At 34.6% G+C, this 21,531-nt stretch overlaps 1 protein-coding gene across 13 annotated transcripts in view; it reads left to right on the top strand.

Annotated features, from left to right (window-relative positions):
• The window catches only part of PICALM (phosphatidylinositol binding clathrin assembly protein), a 112,991-nt gene that overhangs the window by 70,108 nt on the left and 21,352 nt on the right, over positions 1-21,531 (top strand). For 3 of the 13 annotated variants that reach the window (XM_079789390.1, XM_079789379.1, XM_079789380.1), the window contains exons 13-19: positions 4,448-4,594; positions 14,253-14,360; positions 16,317-16,448; positions 16,552-16,582; positions 16,758-16,857; positions 19,922-19,945; positions 21,382-21,441. In XM_079789390.1, the coding sequence (XP_079645516.1) occupies positions 4,448-4,594; positions 14,253-14,360; positions 16,317-16,448; positions 16,552-16,582; positions 16,758-16,857; positions 19,922-19,945; positions 21,382-21,441 (602 nt within the window). The remainder of the gene's footprint in view (positions 1-4,447; positions 4,595-14,252; positions 14,361-16,316; positions 16,449-16,551; positions 16,583-16,757; positions 16,858-19,921; positions 19,946-21,381; positions 21,442-21,531) is intronic. The other 10 variants (XM_079789385.1, XM_079789384.1, XM_079789389.1 and 7 more) reach the window with 10 other exon arrangements.

Raw genomic sequence — 21,531 nt, 5'->3', positions numbered from 1 at the left:
GGAAAGGAAATATTCCGAGAAAGGGCACTGTCTAGGGCAGCGGTCGCCAACCTTTCGTACCTCACGGACCACCAGTGGCCTGCGGACCACCATTTGGCGACTACTGGTCTAGGGAACTATAGAGAATGGCAAACTTACTTTAAAATTTATATGTGGCTCATATATAAAATCTGAATTGATTAGCTCTCTCATATCAAAGATAAAGAATGTAGTGAGTTTTTATGACATATGAATTAGACTTCTTCCATCTATATTTTAATAATTTGAGTTTTAAGAACTTTTATGTTTTGTGTTTTTTATAATTATTTCTTAAGGCTCCCTTTTGTATAATAGAATATAATCTATATGAAAGTAGATGTTTTCAAATATTTTTCAGTGCTATACCCCCAATATCTGATTTATAATAGGTACTTTATAAATACTTGTTGAATGGCATTTTCTTTACTTCTAGACTGGGTCATTTTTGGTTCAAAATATTGGTTAGAGAATTGCAGGAGTAGTGAAACACTAAAACACTAGATTTTTAGACTTATTTTGTGGGCCATAACTTAATTAAAAACTAGTGGTTTCTGGAGGCAAGTTTAAGTTAGCTAAATCTTGAGATCTGGGAGTAGTAGTTTCTAAAAATTATAACCTAGTTTAGAGTCAATAAATATTTTAGATTTAGCTAAATGAACTGTAGACAGCTAATTCAGATTAAAGAAAGGAGTTTCTTAATATTCGAATTAGTCCTAGTTTTAGGATTTTTAATCTTCTAAAACTTATGTGCTTATTTTTTTTTTTTTGCTCATTATCAATTGCTTTGGAAAAGGGTAGTAGAAATAGCATGGCTATTTAAGCAATTTCAGCTTGCTTCCCATTTAAAAAAAAAAGAGTAGTTTTTCTAAATTAAGGCTGAGAAGTTGTCTTTCTCAATAGATGAAAAATTTTTACAGAGGCTAGTGAAAATTAATATAACATTTCAAAACTTAATTCTGAAATTATTTTGTCTGGACACCATATACCATTAATTCTAACAATGACAAGTTAAAGTTTTTGCTTGGAATTATTTTGAGCTCATATGTGAAGGCAAATAAACAGTTGCTGTAGGAGAATAATTTTAACTAATTTCAGCCTGTAAGAATTGTTCTATGTCCTGTGATGAGAAATATCCATAGCCATCTATTTGTGAATAGAATATGTTGAAGTACATTTAATTATGTTTTCTTTTTCTGTTTTTATTTTGCCTTTTGTACTATTTTCATCATAATTTTCCCCATATTTTAACATTAGGCTTGCTGTGTACAAGTGAGACTGTTAAAAATGTTAAAAATATATAAATCAAGTATAGTGGAAGCAAGTACAGAAGCAGAAAAGCTAATCATTACATATGAGGAAAAGATGGTGATCCTTACTATGAACTCAATTTAAGAAGACTTAAAGATATTTGGCTTCTGAGTTGGTGATAATTTCAGAGTCTTGACTTCTGCATATTGGTAGTTTAATAAGAGTATTTTAAACAAAAATCTTGAATGCTTCCTGACAGAATATTGTTCATCTCCATGCCATTCAGATTAAGATTTTTTACTTTATTATTAAAACTAGAGTTAGACTGAGATAAATTAATAAATAAGTCTTATATATAAAAAGCTTTGATCATAATGATAAATCTTTAAAAAGGTTTTTGAAATTAACCATTTACCTGAACATTTGAAATATGTATCATTTTGCATTGTTTGCTTTTATAGCATGTGACAAAACAAAGATAATTATTTTTTATTCTAAAATCTCATTCTATGCTTCTCTCTTCATTCGCTAAAAATGGATGTTAATAGATTTGGTATTTAATTTAGTTCTTATTCTTACCATAAACACCACAGACATGATGTGTATTCCCAATTACAGATAAGTTAGTGATACAGAGTTAAAGGGAAGTAAGGGTTGTATGCTTATGTGAAAGGCATTTAAGATTCCACCGAAAAGAGAGGGAACACAAGCTTTCCTGTTCCTCTCATTGCATTATTAATGAGCCTTTGATTTTTAAAGAAGTATTCTGGACTCTAAACAAGCACTTGATATTGAATACTAATATCTGATAAGATTTACGTTTCCATCACTAAGAAAACTGATATTATCAACTCAGTGCACTTCGTATGTTTTAAGCAAGAATACAATATTATCAACTCAGTACACTTTGTATGTTTTAAGCAAGATTTCTAAATTCAGGCAAAAAAGAATTATCCATTCTGAAGTTTAATTTGCTTTAAGTCCCAACTAGCATGAAACAACATTTTATGGGGGAAAAAATTTTCTGTGTATAAAGAGTATTTAGAATCTCAAGACTATAATATGACTGGACAGGTTTTATTTTAATCCTTTTTTTGGATTATTTTTCTATGACTAGTATAACAAAATTAAACTTCCAAATAAATAATGATTAAAAATAATGGAAAATTCATTTTTAAAAAGTTTAAAGAACTTAGAGTAAAGTTGCCAGTCTAGTGACTAAAATTTAAGTTGGAAACTAGCTGGAACATGATTTTTTTGTTTTAATGAATGTTTTTATTATTTGTATTATAGTGTCTGTTCGTTTATTAACATCACCTGTCGTGTTTTGTAAAGTAGATAAGAACTGGTTTTTCTAATTGTCTGATTGACCTAAATACACATGCACTTACACATGTCTGCATATTCTTCTTGAGGATGTTTTGTTTAATAGAAAATGATTGATAGTATGTGCTTAGGCAAAACACTATAAATAAGTAGAATAGCAGATAACTAATAGTGACCTTTCCTGAACATGTTTGTTTTTTTTTTTCATAAACCAGTGGATCTGTTGTAAAATTGTGTGTTCTTTTTTTGAAGGACTTCTCTCATGGCTTTTTTTACATAGAAATCTAGAGAAGTTTTTTGTTGCTTATTGTCCAACAAAGTATAATGTACTATAAAAAGTGCATGTTTAAAAATAGCACCGTCAACTGAACCAATCAACTCTAAACTTAATGGGCTTCTTATACAAGAAAGAGTTAGAGAAGTCATCATTACATTTTTATTTTAGTACAAAAAATACAAATCTATTTTCTACCTTTTATTTCTGAATTATTTTTTCTGAATCTTTTTCCTCATTGTTCCATATATCCTTTCTCTGTTGCTGTAGATACTATTGATGATGCCATTCCAAACTTAATATAGGAAATATTTTAACATGATTCATCTGCGTTTGAATAGTACACCGGTAAATTTTGATACCTTTGTAGTACTTGACTTTTGGCCGTGAATTGATGTTCCATATTAATGCTTAATTCCTAGAAAGGTCCTTCAATGATACAAAAATTTAAAAAATTTTAAAAGATTTATGATATTTATGCCAGTGACCTCAACATTTTCTTTATATATATATTTTTGTAAACAGAAAAGTTGTGGGGTTTGTGGAACACTTGCCTTGAATTTATTGATTTTAAGGAAAGTATGCGTATATCCTAGTGAGTGAGCGGGTCTTAGGCCATTGCTGCCTTCTTGTTCCATTATACAGCCTTAGAGTAAAATACAGTGCTTGATACTCTTTAGGTACCACGGTCTTCTTCATTGAGGGTCACAAACTAGAATAGACAACAGGTTGTTGTCTTCTCATTTTTTTATTGTGTTGTAAGAGAAAAAATTATGATACTATATTTTTGCTACTCTTTGTTTTTTCCTCACTCTGTTTACTTAAGGTAGGATAAATGGCTTTCTATCATTAGGGTGATGATTATTTTGAATGAGGTATAGGTACAGTAAATGCCTGATGCTAAAACAACTTTACATACAGAATTTGATAATAGTATATATATACTAACATTCTAGTAGGGAACAATACCTTTGTTATTTCTTCAATAACAAATAACAATACCTTTCTTTATTTTTAAAGCCAAATCTTTAAAACTCTTAGCTTGGCCTTCAAAGCTGTTTACAGTCTACTAAATGGCCAGTCTTTAGCCTCTGTTTCTAATTTTCTTAAAATCTTTTTCCCCATCATTGGATCTTTTCTTCATCTTTATTTTCTTATTTCCTACTTCTGAACTTATACAAGAGTTATTAATTTTTTGAGTAAACATAGCTTTGCCATCAGTCAATACATGTCCCACCTAGAGTGAGGAACATGATGTAAGATGGATGGCCGTTTTACAGAAGCATTTTGTTTATTATTCCTTTTTAACTACCTGATGGTGGCTTCCTAATGCTGGAAAGCCGATCTATTCTTAATTTGCTACTATTAATGGACATATAAATGTGTGTTTTTTTCCTGAGGATTCAATTTAAAATATTTTAAAATGCAGTTCTTCCATCTTGGTGATTAGGTGTTTTTGCATGTAAGGTTAATAAGTAGTAAGATAGCCACTACTTTTCACTTTGCATCTTTTGACTAATTACAATACTAATTAATTTACTTCCTTTCTTCATTTTGTTGTAATGCACTTGGACTACACAGATCCTTTCTCTGCTACTGTAGATGCTGTTGATGATGCCATTCCAAACTTAAATCCTTTCATCACAAGTAGTGGTGATGTTTACCTTCCCATTCCTGCAGATGTACCCACTTTTTCTACTAGGACACCTACTCATGAAATGTTTGTTGGTAAAGTACCATTTAACCTTTCTTTCCAATTAATGTTTATACTGCCTACATTTTTTTTTTTACGTATCCATTAATTATTTTTTTAAAGCATTGCAATAATTATTTTGAATTTTAATATCAAATTTAAAAATAACAATAGCTATAATGTAGTGAGGTTTTTAAATTGATACTAGTATCCCTGATTTTATTTAATGCAAGTTTTTAGGAAAGAAAAGTTCCTTTGAAGTTAGGCTTTTTTAAGTGTTTTGTTCTCTATTATGTTGCAATACTCAAGCTGTCTAGCATCACATGCTGCATTCTGTCTATTAGTTCAGCGAGTTGGTTATTAAGAGAGTTGTTGGAAGAGTAATATCTCTTAAACTTATATACGTGTTCATATGTGCTTATATTTTTCCTCTGTACTTGAGAGATAGGCTTATTATATTAGGAGCTGTCTTAGTCTTCCTCCCCCCCTTTTTGAACTGTGAATAGTACAATTTTAAATTGTCTAAAATCTATGCATGCCCTTAAGTGTCTCATTTTATTGTTAGCCTTAAGATAAATGAAAAGTGGAAACTGTAAAGCAATTGACTGAGTGACCTTTAATTGCAGTATGAAAATCCATTAAAAGTCAAAATTTCACACCAAAATTATACAAGAAGAGTAAGTTTTTAAGTATATACAAAACGAAAATGTTTTTGAATCCTGCTAAAAAGATGCTAATCCTGCCTTAAAAGATGGTGAAACTGCTTTTATACACTTCAACAAAATAGCTTAAGGTGACACAAATTTAAATCTTTGATTAAAGCAACATGCAGAAAGTCATCTATGAACCTATACTCTGAATACTCTGTTAGATATATCTGAAAGAGAGGTTGGAAGGAAGGTGACTAGAAAGCAATAGTTGGAGAATTGAGCATGTTCCAATACAGGAGCTCTGGTTATATATAACTAGTCTGATAGCTCCAACCCGTAATTATTGATTGCAATAATTCCTTTGTGTCATTGTAATGCATTAAAAATTATATAAAAAGTGGTTGAAACTAAATTTCACATTTTGTTATTCTTTAGAAAATTTGTCAAATGGAGTATCTTATTTGCTTGATAATAGGGTTACTAGAGTTATCCTTGGAGTATTTTTTTTCTTACAAGTTTATATTTTCTCTATTTACTATGTATGAACGAGTATGTGTTTAGTAAATATGGCTGTTTGTATCTTTTTAGTCAGTTTTTTAATTTGAGATATAAAACAAATGTCTTTGCTTTGGGGCCATGTGTTATTTCCATATTTTAGGTTAGAACAGTGCATGGGCTTATGGCTGTCACATCTGCTTGCACCTTTAAGCTAAAGGTCCTGGCTGTTTCACATTTAAACAGAAGCAGAATCTTCTCTCTAATAAAATGGTAATATGCAAATTAACCATCACTCTGCTACATAAGCCACGCCCACAAGCCAAGTCACGCCCACAAGCCAATCAGGGCGAGTATGCAAATTAACCCAAACCAAGATGGCTACAGCCACAGAGAGCAAGGTTTCCCAGGTAACAGAGGAAGCCAAGCTTTCCATAGCCGTTGCAGGCCTAAGCCTCCACTCAAGCTACAAAGTTTCAATTATAGAAGGTAAACAAATTCAAACAAATGGCGGCAGAATGGAGCTTGAGAGAGCAGGCCAGGGTTGCCGGCGGCAACAGGGGAAGCAAAGCTTTCCACACACCCTGGCCGGGCCCACCCGCTTAAGGCTATAAAGTTTCAATTGTAGAAGGTGAATTAACTGCCACAGAAATGTCTGCCACCCCGGAGGGAGCAGCAGGCTTGGCTCCACTCCAGGCTACAAAGTTTCAATTATAGAAGGAAAATAAATCCCAGATACCAGGGCCTCTGCTTGGGTTGCCAGGGGGCGTGGCCGGCCTGCAAACCACCACAGGCCCCTCGCTCAGGCCGCCCCATGCACCAAGGGAACCCCACCCTGATCCAGGACACCCTTCAGGGCAAACCAGCTGACCCCCACCCGTGCACCAGGCGTCTATCTTATCTAATAAAAGAGTAATATACAGATTGATCATCACTGCAACACACAATATAGCTGCCCCCATGTGGTCAAAGATCCTGCCCCCATGTGGACACAAGATGGCCAGCAGGAGAGGGCAGTTGGGAGGCACCCGGCCTGCAAGGGAGGGCAGTTGAGAGGGACCAGGCTTGCAAGGGAGGGCAGTTGGAGGTGATCAACCCTGCAGGAGAGGGCAGTTAGGGGTGACCAGGCCGGCAGAGGAGGGCAGTTGGAGGTGATCAACCCTGCAGGAGAGGGCAGTTAGGGGTGACCAGGCCGGCAGAGGAGGGCAGTTGGAGGTGATCAACCCTGCAGGAGAGGGCAGTTAGGGGTGACCAGGCTGGCAGAGGAGGGAAGTTGGGGCAAACAGGCTGGCAGGGGAGCAGTTAAGTATCAACCAGGCTGGCAGCGGAGTGGTTAGGGGGTGATCAGGCTGGCAGGCAGAAGCGGTTAGGGGCAATCAGGAAGGCAGGCAGGCAAGCAGTTGGGAGCCAGCAGTCCTGGATTGTGAGAGGGATGTCCGACTGCCCGTTTAGGCCCGATCCCACCAGGATCGGGCCTAAACGGGCAGTCGGAAATCCCTCCAGGAGTCCCAGATTGGAGAGGGTACAGGCTGGGCTGAGGGACAACCCCCCGCCGTGCACGAATTTCGTGCACTGGGCTTCTAGTAAAAAATAAATAAAAGCCATTGTTAAAGTGTTACTTAGTTATTATTTTGGCTCTTCAAGGAAAGTCTGTAACAAGTTTAAGGCTATGGGTTGAGACTAGAGGAAGACTAGAAACTACAGCAGGAAGGTTAGGGAGAGGTGGGGAAGATAAGAGATCAACTGAAGGACTTGTATGCATGCATAGAAGCATAACCAATGGATGCAAAACTCTGGGGGGTGAGGGCATATATGGGAGTGGGGTGGGGGTGGGGGGCAATGGTAAGATATGTACACATATAATACCTTAATAAAAAAAAGTGATTTGTAAAAAAAATAAAATAAAAAAAGACTAGAAAGCAAAACAGATTAGTAAAGTTGATGGCCATATATACCAAGATTAGTAGGTACATCCTATCCTATATAATAAAAGGCTAATATGCAAATTGACCAAGTGGTGGAATGACTGGTTGCTGCCCCTGGTGGTCAGTGCACTAGAAGCCAGGCTTATGGCTGGCAAGCGCAGCGGCAGTGGCGGGAGCCTCTCTCGCCTGTGCTGCAGCATTAAGGATGTCCAACTGCTGGCTTAGGCTTGCTCCCCACGTGGAGCAAGCCTAAGCTGTCAGTCGGACATCCCCTGAGGGCTCCTGGACTGCGAGAGGGCGCAGGCTGAGCGGAGGAATGCCCTGCCCCCGAGTGCATGAATTTCGTGCTCCGGGCCTCTAGTTTAAAAATCATAAAATTGATGAATTCAGAGTTTTCAAAGACCTCAAGAGAATATTTGGCCCAGCTCTCAACTCTCATACTGGTAAGAGAATGTTACTACCATTTTATGGATGGATCACCTCAGTGCCAGAAAAGTTAAATGCACCAAGATAACTCAGCTATTGGGAGCAAATCTTGAAGCAAGAGACCTGCAGCTTTGCTCTGCAGTGCTATTTCCCTTATGGAAGTACAGACTTAAATCCTTATATGCTCTTTCTGAGAGCAAATAGTTTAAATGAAAGTTAAAGTATACTTTATTTAAAAATCTGCTAAGTTTTGTCATTAGAGAAAAAATGTATTTTTTAAAATGAAAATTAGTACAGAAGGGGAAACTATCCATTAGGCATTAGTCTAGAACAAGGGTCAGCAAACTTATTCTTAAAAGGTAAGATTGTAGCCCTAGCAGGTTTGTGTTCAGTGGTTAGAGTGTCGGCCCATGGACTGAAGGGTTCAGGGTTCAATTCCGGTCAAGTGCACATACCTTGTTTGTAGGCTCCATCCCTGGTCCTGGCCAGGGCACTTGTGGGAGGCAAGTGATTGATGTTTCTCTCTGTTTCTATATCTCTCCCTCCCACTCTCTCTAAAAATCAATGGAAAAATATCCACGGTTGAAGATTTTTTTTAAAACAGATTGTAAATATTTTTGGCTGGTGAGCCAAATCATTGTCATTATAGTCTAAAAGCGACCATAGAAAATACATAAACATATGAGCTTGGCTGTGTTCCAAACTTTATTTACAAAGATGTAGTCTGCTGATGCCTGTCCTAGAAGAGGCTTTTTAATAAGATGACTTACAACTTAAAAATTTCTGAGAAGTAAGTTGTGTAATAAAAAATTCCAAGAGTTTTTTATTCAAAGTAAGAACATGAAAGGACCACCCAAGGTGTGGCATTCCTAGAGCTACATTGCCTAATTAGCTACTGACCACATGTGTCATTTAAACTTTAATTAAAAGTAAATGTTAAATAAAATTAATTTTACTTTGTAAGTTGTACTAGGCACATTTTTTATTGTTCAGTGGGATATGTGACTAGTGTCTACCATATTGTACAGGACGAAATTGTAGAACATTTCTGTTATTAGAAAGTTCTATTGGCTAGTTCTGCTCTAGAACAGTGGCAAACAAACTTTTTGTGTAAAGAGCCAGATAGTAAATACTTGAGTCTTTATAGGATGCATAAAATCTCAATTGTATATTCTTCTTTTTTTTCTTTCCTTTTGTATCTTTTTCTTTCCTGTCACTTTTTTTAATAACCTTTAAAAATGTAAAAACTATTTTTAGCTCACATGGGCTTGTAAAAATAGGCCACAGCCTGTAGTTTGCCAACCCCTGCTCTGTAGGGTTGAGAACAACCCAGAAAAATCAGAGAACAGCTTTACGATACCCTCCAGCCCTTCTAGAGGAAGACAACGATCTGATGTGATGCTTAGGGTACTAGGTGGCTTTTCCTCATTAGAAGAATACTGAATTATGAGTCAAGGCGAGTGGGTTGTCCCAGCTATGCCATGTCCATGACTTGGTCTAGACTTGCTTCCTCGTGCAAAGAGGACATTAGAAGACAGGTTAATATTAGCTAAAAGGCCAGTTGCTTCATATTTTTAAAATCTAAACAGATGCAGTGTTGGTTATTTAAAAAAATTGTTGTGAATATTTTGTTTATTTTTAATCACTCCATTCTACTTTTATCTGTTCCTCCTCTGTGCTTCTCCCAAATCCCACCCCAACTCCTCGGCCCTGTCCCCACCCTCATTTGCCTTATCAGATTCTTTTTTTGGTATTCAAGCTTATCTTAATACTGTCCTTACGTGCCATGACCCTTCTATTGTAGCTGGTTTATTTAGAGGTAGGTAATGGTATCTCTAAAATTCATCAATTTGTATAAAAGGGATTTCTTCTTATTGTTTTTCTTAAAATGAATCTTTAAAGTATTTGTAAGAAAAATACTTTTTTGCTTTCAAAGAACAGATTAATTTTTGCCAATTTTTGTTTCCTTAATTAAACACATTATTGTTTTGTGTTATCTTTCAGTTACTTTAATTTATAACTCTTTGGATAGGTGTTAATGATAGAACAGTAGATAATTTTTACTTAGAATTGTTGCACCAGGTGTTAGGGAGATTCCATTGGAAAGAAGCATGCTTTTCTAGCACCATGCAAAGGGCATAGAAATGGGATGCAGTTTCCAGGGAGGTGTGGCCAAGTTGTATTCATCTGTGTTTTTCCAAATACATTCTAGGCCAGTGCTGAAGCAATAAAACCTTGAAACCCAGCTGATTTTTGTGTGTGCATAGGAGTTTGTTATCTTAGTTAAGTTGGCATTAAAAAATAGGTTTGACACAGCTAAAGAATTGAAGTTTTTGACTGGCAATAAGAATTGGACCTGTTTAAAAGTATTTTACAATGGCATATCTGAGGGCATTGGATGGAAAGAGAATATGTTTGGAATTCAGTGAATTTAGTTTTGGATTCTAGTTCTTCCTAACCTGTGTGACTTTAAGCAAGGATTTAACCTTTCTAAACCTATGAAAATTGGGATATGTCTTGTAGTATTGCTATGGGGTTTACATATATGACTGTGTAACATCCAACACTATCCCTGGCACATAGAATTATTATTAAAACTATTAAAATCCATCTTATGTATGTAGATCATTTCGTATTTGGAATGTACTTTTTACCTAATTACTATTTAATCATCGGGTACAATTTTGAGCACTGGTTATTTTTGCATTGCTTTTAGATTTTAAAATTGCCAAGGGTTGTTCATTCTTTTGGCAGACAGTTGCTGTGAAAAGCTCAAGAAGTTCATAAAACTTGAATAGTCCTGTTGAACAGAGATATTTAATTACTATAGCTAAATAATAATTTATTTTTCTACCTACTGGTTTATATAAGATGAGATACTTAGGATAAACTGAAAACCCCTACTAGATTCTAGAATGAAACAAATTGGGATTCGAGTCTTGGTTCCACCACTTACAAAAATCTTTGATCTTGGGTAAATTGTAAAATCTCTTAGTTTCCTAATCTGTAAAATGAGGATGATAATAATAACTATCTTAGGGTTATTATGAGGTTTAAGTAATAAATACCCTGTTTATGGGGTATTAAGAAAATAGCAGTTACTTTCACAAAAAAATATGAGGCCTTATTTATTACAGAACTACCACCAAAATTCATTAACAACCCAGCCAGTTTTTCTTAAAGGTGGTAAGAATGTTTTTCTGTCCCCAAAGATTGTTCACCTTGTACCTTTTAGTTAATATATTATTGCCCTCCTAAGATTTGCCCTGCAGGGCAGTGGTTTCTAAATGTACATCTACAAAGTGGTGATGGGTAGTGACAGTTTTTCACTAGGCCTTAGTGAAATAAGAGTAGCCAGTTCAATGTAGTGATTATTCCATAAAATTTACCTTAACTCAAAGAGTCTTAGTTCATCTTTTATTTTTTTGTCCCTAAAATTTCCTATTGAAATGGTAATATAAATTGTGTACCTTTATTTTAAGTCGCTTTTAAAAATTAAAGGTTGACAATCCTTGACAGTCTCCCAAAAAGTGACCCAGGGACAAAAGGCCATTAAGTTCATAATGGGCATTGAAATAACACAGAACTCTTAACCTTGAAGGTATGTATGTGTATTACCAGCCTTTATAAATTACTTAAAATTCTATTTTTAAAATAAGCTGTTGCTTCCCTGGTAGTGAATCAGCTAGTAGAACTTATTAAAAATTTCATTTTTACCTGTTTTCTATGTCTATATAGAGGTACTAGCTCTGGGTTACTTTATATACTTTCAAACTTTTTATGCTTTTTGGTAATAATAATGTAATTTCACAGACTGGCCCCCCTAGGAACCTCAGAAAGTGCTCCTCTCTTCACAGAAAGTAATAAAATTGTTTTTGTTTTCTATAAAAGATAAGCTTATCTCTGATATCAACCAATTCCAGAAAGTTGGGAGAAAATAGAAATTTAATATCCTTACTGTCCTAGTTATAAATTATTGTTCCGTGTATTTTCTAATGCTTAGTGACATCATAGCCAAGATATTGTTTCCAGAATGATTTGAAGAACAATATGTATACTTCTTACATTGTAATGATACCCTTGACATATAATTAAGCATGATAGATTTTTCTCTTTCTTGAACAGATACATTGATTATTTTTGTAAGAAGAGCCCATGGTATGATTCTTTTTTTTTTTTTTAATATATTTTTATTGATTCCAGAGAGGAAGGGAGATGGAGAGAGAGAGATAGAAACACCAATGATGAGAGAGAATGAATCTTTGATCGGCTGCCTCCCGAACGCTCCCTACTAGGGATTGAGCCTGCAACCTGGGCATGTGCCCTGACCAAAACATCGATGTGAGAGAGATACATCGATTGCTTGCCTCTCTGCATGGGCCAAGCCTGCAACCGAGGTATGTGCCCTTGACCGGAATCTAACCCGGGACCCTTCAGTCCACGGGCTAACTCTCTATCCACTTGAGCCAAACTGGCTAGGGCCCATGGTATAATTCTTAAACAGCTTGTACCTTAAAATGCTGTTAAATTGGTAAGTCTGTTTAATTTTAGGAATGTTTTCACGAATGGTCAGATTTATATATTGAATTACTTTGTATTTTAATAGTATTTGTGCTGTCACTGTATGACCAGTGTCTTTGAGTTAACAGTATTTTAAGGGTTAAGTACTTAATGGAAATAAGATCAAATTTGTATTTTCTTTAAAAATTTGTGCCATACAGAATATTTACCCTGTGATCTAAATAATGCTACTTTTTAAGTAGTAGTATTCTTGTGTACTAGATTGTGTGAGTCACCGTTAATAAGTCATTGTTTTCTGGCCTCTACCTTTGAGGACCTTTTTGGACTTCCCACCAAATCTTGTCCTACTTTTAACTTTTAAAAATTTTAAGACCAGTATTTTTGGTACAACATCATATTGTAATTCTTTATATCTTGGTGTAGTGTACATTAAGAATTCAAAGTGAGATTCTGACAGACTGGAAGTCCTTCAGCAGAAAATTGAAAGAGGAAGAAAGAGAGCCTATGTTTAGGACTCAAGTTTAACTTCTCCCTAATGATATAGTTGTTAATCTTCTAATATCAGATTTTCTTTTTATTCTTTTTTTTTTTTTACATTCTGGGTTTACAGAATTTAGAAATGGAAGATATAATTTAAGGAGCCATTTATTACAACAAACTGAAAGAATTCCTTCTTTGTGATCTTTGCTAGACCGATCTCTATTTGGATATATACTCAGTGATTTCAAAGCTCCCCAAGTCATGTGATAACCCTAATCATTTTAGATGATTTTAATTCTTTTCAGCCCCTAGAAATTCAGAACCTTACCTCACAAAAATACAACCTCACACAATTGAAAACCTTACATTAGTTACCTCAGTGTAGTCTGGTTTCAGAGGCATGAGCTGGGTGTTGACTTAATAACACTAGAATCAGTGTAAAACAAGAAAGAAGATTTCCTATTTATGTTCTGGTATTTTAGACCAGAGTTAGGTAAATTAGCATGTTTGATTGTATATATTGTCAACCCCTGTTGGAAATAATAAGTTGAAGTTAGAGAGTGGTGGGAATTGAGGATGATCTGTTTGTTTGTTTTTGTATGTTTTTCTGAGGGGGGGGTGATATTAGAAAGGCATGCTGACACGAGGAGGACGTAAGGATTAGAGGGCTGTAACTTTCAGAATCCTGTCACTGTCATGGAAGGAAGAAAAGGAGGGAGGGAGGGAAAGAGGGAGGGAGGGAGGGGAGAAATATGGAAGATGAATTGGTAGAGGAAAAACGACTCTTGAGGATACTAAGTACATTCATCTATTTTTAAAGCAACATACTACCTATTTCATTCCCAAATGAACCCTTACACTGTGTATGTTTTAGATGTGTTTAGTTTTTTTTAACTATTATCAACATTAAGGTAAAAAATAAGCAAAGATTTTTTTTTTCCTATAATGAAACATACTGGTAGTTCAACTTCGGTTGCTCTTATGTTAGTTTTCTTTGTCAGTAGGATGATTTTGTTACGGAAAATGTAATCACTACAAAAAAAAATGTGGTATTGTAGGAAACATTCTGCTTGCAGGGTTGGCTTTGTTTTTGTTGTGGGAAATTACACTTTTTTCATTCTATTGTTATCACTATTAAAGAGCTATAAATGTAGACTTATTAAAGAATTGAGCATTTTGTATTTCGTTTTTCTTAGGATTCACATCTTCTCCAGTTGCACAGCCACATCCTTCAGCTGGCCTTAATGTTGACTTTGAATCTGTGTTTGGAAATAAATCTACTAACGTTATTGTAGATTCTGGGGGTAAGAAAAAATTATTTATTAACATTACTATAATGCTCTAATTTAGATTCTGTGTAAGGACAGATAATGCTCCTTTTAACATGTGTAAATAGATTAAATTGCAGTAGCCAAAGAAGTTCCTCCTTCTCCAACCACTAGATGAGAGCTTCCCGGCACTATTAACTGTTACTCTTTCTAAGTGGCATTTTTGTTTCTCTTAGAGCTAAGTAAGAGATGCAGGGGGAAAGAGATTTTGCTCAGATTAGAGTGCTGAGATGATAGTGGCTATGTGTAGATTACTCATTATAGTTTTTACCTTTACTGAAAGGAAATTGGCTTTTTTGAAAACAAGGAAAATATAACCTGGGGTACTTAATGAAATAGTCTGTGTATAAGTAGCTAGGATATATTAAATATCAGAGTTGTGGGTGGAGGGACATTGTATTGTTTTGAAGATGATCCTTTACTATAAATCTGTAGAGCCAGGTTTCTACTTAATTATTTCCATTTAATATCTTGTTAATTGGAAGTTTATAAAGATTAAGAGGTCTTATAAAATTGACATTTCTATTAACATGGGATGGCCTTTGATTTGGATTAGTAGTTAAATTCAAGCCATTTAAAGAAATATATTGACATGGTCTTAATTTAATAATATACAATTATTTGTCATCCAAAAAGAAAGAAGCAAGTAGATGTAGGATTTATTTTTTCCCATATACTAGTAGGGTTATAATTATATTTGTTGATGCATTTGACATTTTCCTTTTGAGTTTATCTTGCTGGGAAAGGGGATTAAAAAAAAGAGACCAATTGTTTATATTTTGTAAACCACCATCTTTTAATTGAACTTTTTTGGGTGACATTGGTTAATAAAATTATATAGGTTTCAGGTGTATAATTCTGTAATATATCATGTATATATTTTATTATGTGTTCACTACCCCAAATCAAGTCTCTTTCAATCACCATTTATCCCCCCTTGTGTACTAGTAAAGCACCATTTTAAAAATATATATTTTTTATTTATTTTAGAGAGGAAGGGAGAGGAAAAGAGAGATAAAAACATCAGTGATGAGAGAGAATCATTGATTGGCTGCCTCCTGCACACGCCCTACTGGGGATCGAGCCCTGGTGCCCTTGACCGGAATCGAAACCAGGACCCTTGAGTCCACAGGCCAACACTCTATCCACTGAGCCAAACCAGCTAGGGCTAAAGTGCCATTTTTAATGACTTCCATTTTTCAGATTCTCTGGTATTCCTAGATTGAGCTATTTACTAGTAGTCCTTTAGGGGTTGGTTTGATTGGATTATTTTTACCTTCTACCCTTCAGTAAAGAACCATAAGGGATTTTGTTTTCATTTCTAAGCAATGTCTTAGTTTACTAGGTCATTTTATGCAGTTGGAGTATACTTTAGCAATTTCTCAGGTATAATTTAGGTTAGCTGGTTTTAGAAAGATCCAAAATGATTCATTTTGACTAGCTTCTAATGTACTATTTTACATACACCTTATATTCTCCATTTGAAGAGTATAAAAAGGTCTGTAAAATATTATTTCTTAAAAGAAACTTTTCTCAAAAGTTTCCAGAGATGTATTCTTTTTTTTTAATCTGTATTGCTTTAGGTATAAGTGAGTCTTAAGAAACTGTTGGGTAAGGGAGAGAATTGTATTTCATTCCTTTCTCTTTTACAACTTTGGAATAAGTTTACTTGAGTGCTTTCTTCATCCGCTTTAACCTTAATGTAATATTGTCCTGAAATAAGACATTATTTCTGTCAAAGGAAATATAGCCTTTTCAATCAGTTCACTTAAATGGTGAATTTCTTCTTTTTCCATTTAATAGTATATTTAGTACCCATTTTTTGGAGGACTTCCCTGGTAAACAAACAATGAGAAAAGGCAGAGACCTCCTTTAGAAAGCTGTAGCACCAGAAAGTTCCTTACAAATCCTATTTCGTTTGTTAACTTTAAGGCTTTGATGAACTAGGTGGACTTCTCAAACCAACAGTGGCCTCTCAGAACCAGAGTCTTCCTGTTTCCAAACTTCCACCTAACAAGCTGGTATCTGATGACTTGGATTCATCCTTAGCCAATCTTGTGGGCAGTAAGTATTCTTTGGATTCTCTAATCTACTTTAAAATAAGTTGTTTTATTTATTTGTCTTTTAAAATTAGTTTTTAACTGATTTCTTTTTTCCCCTGTCCTAGATCTTGGCATTGGAAATGGAACCACTAAGAAGTGAGTTTTTATTTGTATTCTTTCCCATGTGCCGCTTAGAAGTGGATTTGGCTTTCATCTTGAAAGTGTGTGTAGAGATGTCATTTGCATTTTAAATGCTCTGTTCAATCTAAATAGATAGTAAAGAAACTTCATGATAACAGAACCTAATATTCTCATTTATCTTTATTTAAAGTGATGTAAATTGGAGTCAGCCAGGTGAAAAGAAGTTAACTGGAGGATCTAACTGGCAACCAAAAGTTGCACCAACAACTGCTTGGAATGCTGCAACAGTGGTGAGTGAAAAGAGCTTATGATATACTAACACGAATAATTTAGGTAAATGTGTAACATAAGAATGTTTTTAAAGTGATGAACATAAATGGAAAGATTGTTATTATTGAGTTTTAGAAGTATAAGTAATTTGTATTTAAGGAGGCTTAGTTGACTATATTTGCAGCTACATTTAAGAAATTTTTTAAATGTATTTTTTATTGATTTCAGAGAGGAAGGGAGAGGGAGAGAGAGATAGAAATATCAATGATGAGAGAGAATCATTAATTGGCTGCTTCCTGCATGCCCCAAATTGGGGATCGAGCCTGCAACCTGGGCATGTGCCCTGACAGGGAATTGAACTGTGACCTCATGGTTTATAGGTTGACGCTTAACTATTGAGCCATACTGACCAGGCGCAGGTACATGTTAATAGCTAACATTTATTTAAAGGTTACTTGTGTCAGGCATATTCTAATAAATAATATATGGTTTTATTTCCTGTAATCCTCAAATTAAACTTAAATGGTAGCAACTATTATTGTCCCCATTTTACAAATGAAATGGAGACACAAAGTTAAGTACTTATGTCCAGGATCACAGAATTCTTAAGTGATTAGGTGGGTTTTTAGAACCCAGATAGCCTAATCCCAAAGCATATGCCCTTAATCACTACCCTCTACCACTGGTTTCAAATTTATTATTCATTTATGTAGAACATAAATTTTTTCTTTTTTCCTGATCTCACCATTGGTAAAGAAACTATATTTGCTTGGCTTTTACTAATATTGTCATATGATGCATACAGTTGATTCTCTTTATTTGCTGCACTTATGTTCTTGAAGTCACTCGAACACTGAACCATTGCTAGGTTCACACACACATACATATTTGCCCAAGAATGGTTCAGTGTTTACTAATTCAGTGTTAGGGTGACTTTAAGAACATAAATACAGCAAATCAACTGTTGCCAGTAGAGAATCAACTGTGTGTGGGTATAATCATGGGCACACACACATCTTACCTAGATTACCATAAATCCTAAAAAACTTGTTCTGGTAGATTTAATATATTTTATTTTATAAAGGACAAAATGAGGTTTAGAAGTATTACTTGACTTGTCTGAGACAACCCCAGTAACAGGTGCCAGAGTTGAAATTCTAGTTCTATCCACTGGCCCCAAAGCCAGAGCTTCTTGCTTCTCACTACTGCACTGTTCCCTTCCTTCTCCATCCTCTCGTCATCTTCCTATTAGAGCTGAAATCTGGCAGAGTCTCGCTTGTTCAACTTTAGCTGGGAACGAATGCCCAGGGAGACAAATTGTTCACCACTCTACACATGTTCATAAATGACTTTAAATGACCTCAAAAGCATTTACAAGCATTGATTTTCAGATTACAAATAAATTTTACTGAGTAGGTAAATTTGCAAGTCCAAAATCCATGAATAATGAAGATTAATTGTATGTTAATTAATTACTTAGCATTTAGTTATGAAGTTCTGTTACTGTTTTTAATTACTCTAAGTTGTAGATATTCCAGATTAGCTTTGGGGTGTACTCCTATCCTTGGTCAACTGCTTTTTTACCATCTCAATAAGTCTTCCTGAGTCAGAGAAAACCAATTTCTTTTTGTGGAAAATTTTGAAACATGCTTTTTTGTAACAGTGTACTAATAGCAGCATTTTGACAGCACAAGCTACAGATTGAATTAGCCTTCCTGTTGTTATTAGAGACTCCGCCCTATCCTTGTTATAGCCACTTGTTATTAAATTTCTTTCAGAACATTGCCCTGTTTTCCTTATGTTAATCATAAAATAGTGTGCTGATAAAATTTTGTGGGACATTATCTAAAGAATTCTGTTATCTTTAGTCTTCATAAATAGATAATAATATTGATTTAGCCACCTTTTTAAGGCAGTAACTTTTCACTGATAGTCGTCACTACCATCACTAAAAATAAAACCTTATATTTAAATAGTTTAGGTTTTACACACACACAGGCACTATCTTGAGTCTATAAAAAGTACACTCTGGGTGTTTGAATAGGTATCATCCCAGTTGTAAGGATGAAGTTATGTGATGTTTTTTTCAAGTGCAAAGCAACTAGAAAAAAGATTTAAATTGAAATCCATCTCTCTGTCTCTGAATCCAGTGTTTTCCCCACTGTAACACACCTTAGTGACTAGGGAATGGTAGGAGGTTAGGCTAGTGGATTTTATAGCCTCAGGTGTGAACTATACATTGATAATATATGAGGAGTTATGCTGATATGAAGATACAATGGATATTTTATTTTACATTGAGTTAGTATTAATCCATATGAAATATTAGGAGTTTGTAGATAGCACTTCACCTAAGATTGACTATTGGAATATAATAGACATCTAGCGATCTAGAATTTGTGTGTAAGTTGATAAGAGCAATATTTATGGTGCTGTGTCATATATGGTGATGTGTATCATCTTTTAAGATTTTGTTAAAATATTTGTGTGTATGTATTTTGTAGAATTTCTTTTTAATGACTAACATTTAGGGCTGGTGATGTGATTATGATTACTACTTAGGTAAACTGATGCTTATTGCATTTCTTTACATTTCTAATCTTTTTATTAATCCTTAAACACTGTCAAGGTTTTATAATTTTTAAAAAATTTAAAACAAATTATTTGGAATTTTATTAAAATATATAATAATGTTATACTACACATCTTTTAATTATGCTTGGTTTTTTTCCTAGATGTTATATGATGCATCCTTGTTGTTATTAGAGACCCCACCTTGTTAGTGGATGCATTGGATTTTGTACTATTGACACTACTGATAGGTTTTATGTTTTAATGACACTTGTAATCAGTAAACTATTATGTATGCAAGGGGATAATGCCAAAGACTAAGTTTCCCTTGTCAACCTTGATAGTGTTTTAGTATAGATGTCTTCCATTAGATACTGGAAATACAAGGGGATTCTAGGTAGTTAGTGAATGTACATGTGAACTAAAATGCTCTCTGTGTATTTTCTGTTGTGTAAGTACTTGTTCTAATCCAGTGTTATTGCATTATGTAATTGTTCTCCCTGGGAAAAACAGAATGGCATGCATTTTCCACAATACGTAAGTGACCAAAAACTAGCCTTTTTGCAATAAATTGGCATGCTATTAACCACTGCTGTAGCAGAATCTCATAACCTTTCAGCTATTACTTGTTTTCACATTCAGATTTTCAGTGTGCCAAAAATTCTTCCTAGCATCTACTGATTTCATGGATGTGTTGCAGAATTGATTCTGATGATGGCATGGGAAATACGAATTTTTTTTCTTGCTTAATATTCTGCCATTTGCTGCCAGATGGCTGGGTGTCTGTGTGTGTATCTGTGCTGCCACTATGCACTTGATGACTTCTGAATGAAGGGAAATGTTGATTGTGGTAATGTTGAAAATAACAATTGCATGAAATCTTACAGGCTTCTGCTGTACTTGGCAGTTTGTCTTCTGCTCTTGCGGCTCTTGGTTTTTAAGTAGGGAGAGACCAATAAGTCCTACATGCTCACCCAAATACTAAACTTCTAACTGTTCACTTTAGTTATGCTTCATTTACCTTCTCCATGCGTATGTTCAAATTGCCATATATTTCCAGTTGTGTTTTTTTTTTTTAATGTTTTAGCAGTGTTATTGGTCTTTCACCTGTATTCAGTTTTAGTTATCATTATAAGATAACACACACAGGGAATGTTGTTAAGACAGCAAATATATCTAAAATTATTTGTGCTAAGAGTATATATTTACAGAGCATGAGTTAAAGTAGGAGGAGGAGGAGGGGAACTTAAACATCTTAGTGGTGTGTGGTTCTATGAAGCATTAAAGCATAAACAGATTTAAAAATTCATTGCTCCTCAACTTTGCTGCTTTGCAGAAGATAGTTTAAATAATTTATGGAATTAATAAGGAATGCTAGTGTACATATTTTGTGTAAGAAGTGTAAGAACTGTGTGCTTTATAGAAATAGTTATACTCAGTAGTGGTTTGAACTCTGGCGTTCTTTGAAAAAAGTGCATGAGGTCCGTAGAAATTAATTTTTTGGAAGACCAAATTGTTAATTGATTTGGGACCTTTACTTTTTTTCTTTGCTTAAAAACTGAAGAGCCTAGGAAAACATTCAGAATTTATTACTTTTTCTGGATAAACATTTTTTATGATAATAATAGACTTTAAAGTTAAGAATTATGAAGATTTTTTAAAATCTGAAGATTTTTGAAGCTGAAAAAGCCCATTGAAATCTTAGATCATTGTTTAAGTAAGTTTAAATGGTATTTTTTTTCTTTCTAATCATTCTGCTTTTCTGCTTATTGCAAGGCACCTTTTTTCATTGAGCATTGACGGTTTTTTTTATTATAGTTGACAAATTGACAGTTATTAATGATCACATGTGTCACATTTAATCACAGCTGTCTTAGCAATTCTTTTAGTGGAACTACAGCTATTAATTCCTTGAACTCAGTTGATATACAGGAGTTATACTTTCTTGTTTATTTTTTCTTTTACTATTTCAGGCACCCCCTGTAATGGCCTATCCTGCTACTACACCCACAGGCATGATAGGATATGGAATTGTAAGTATCCTGTATAATAAAAGCCTAATATGCTAAGTTTCTGGTCATCTGGTCATCTGTTCAACCAATCAAAGTGTAATATGCTAATGA

This window comes from Cnephaeus nilssonii (genome assembly GCF_951640355.1).
Source record: "Cnephaeus nilssonii genome assembly, chromosome: 13".
In the NCBI taxonomy this organism is placed as follows: Eukaryota; Metazoa; Chordata; class Mammalia; order Chiroptera; family Vespertilionidae; genus Cnephaeus; species Cnephaeus nilssonii.
The sequence above is the reverse complement of the archived record's forward strand: the minus strand, read 5'-3'. Positions and strand labels throughout refer to the sequence as shown.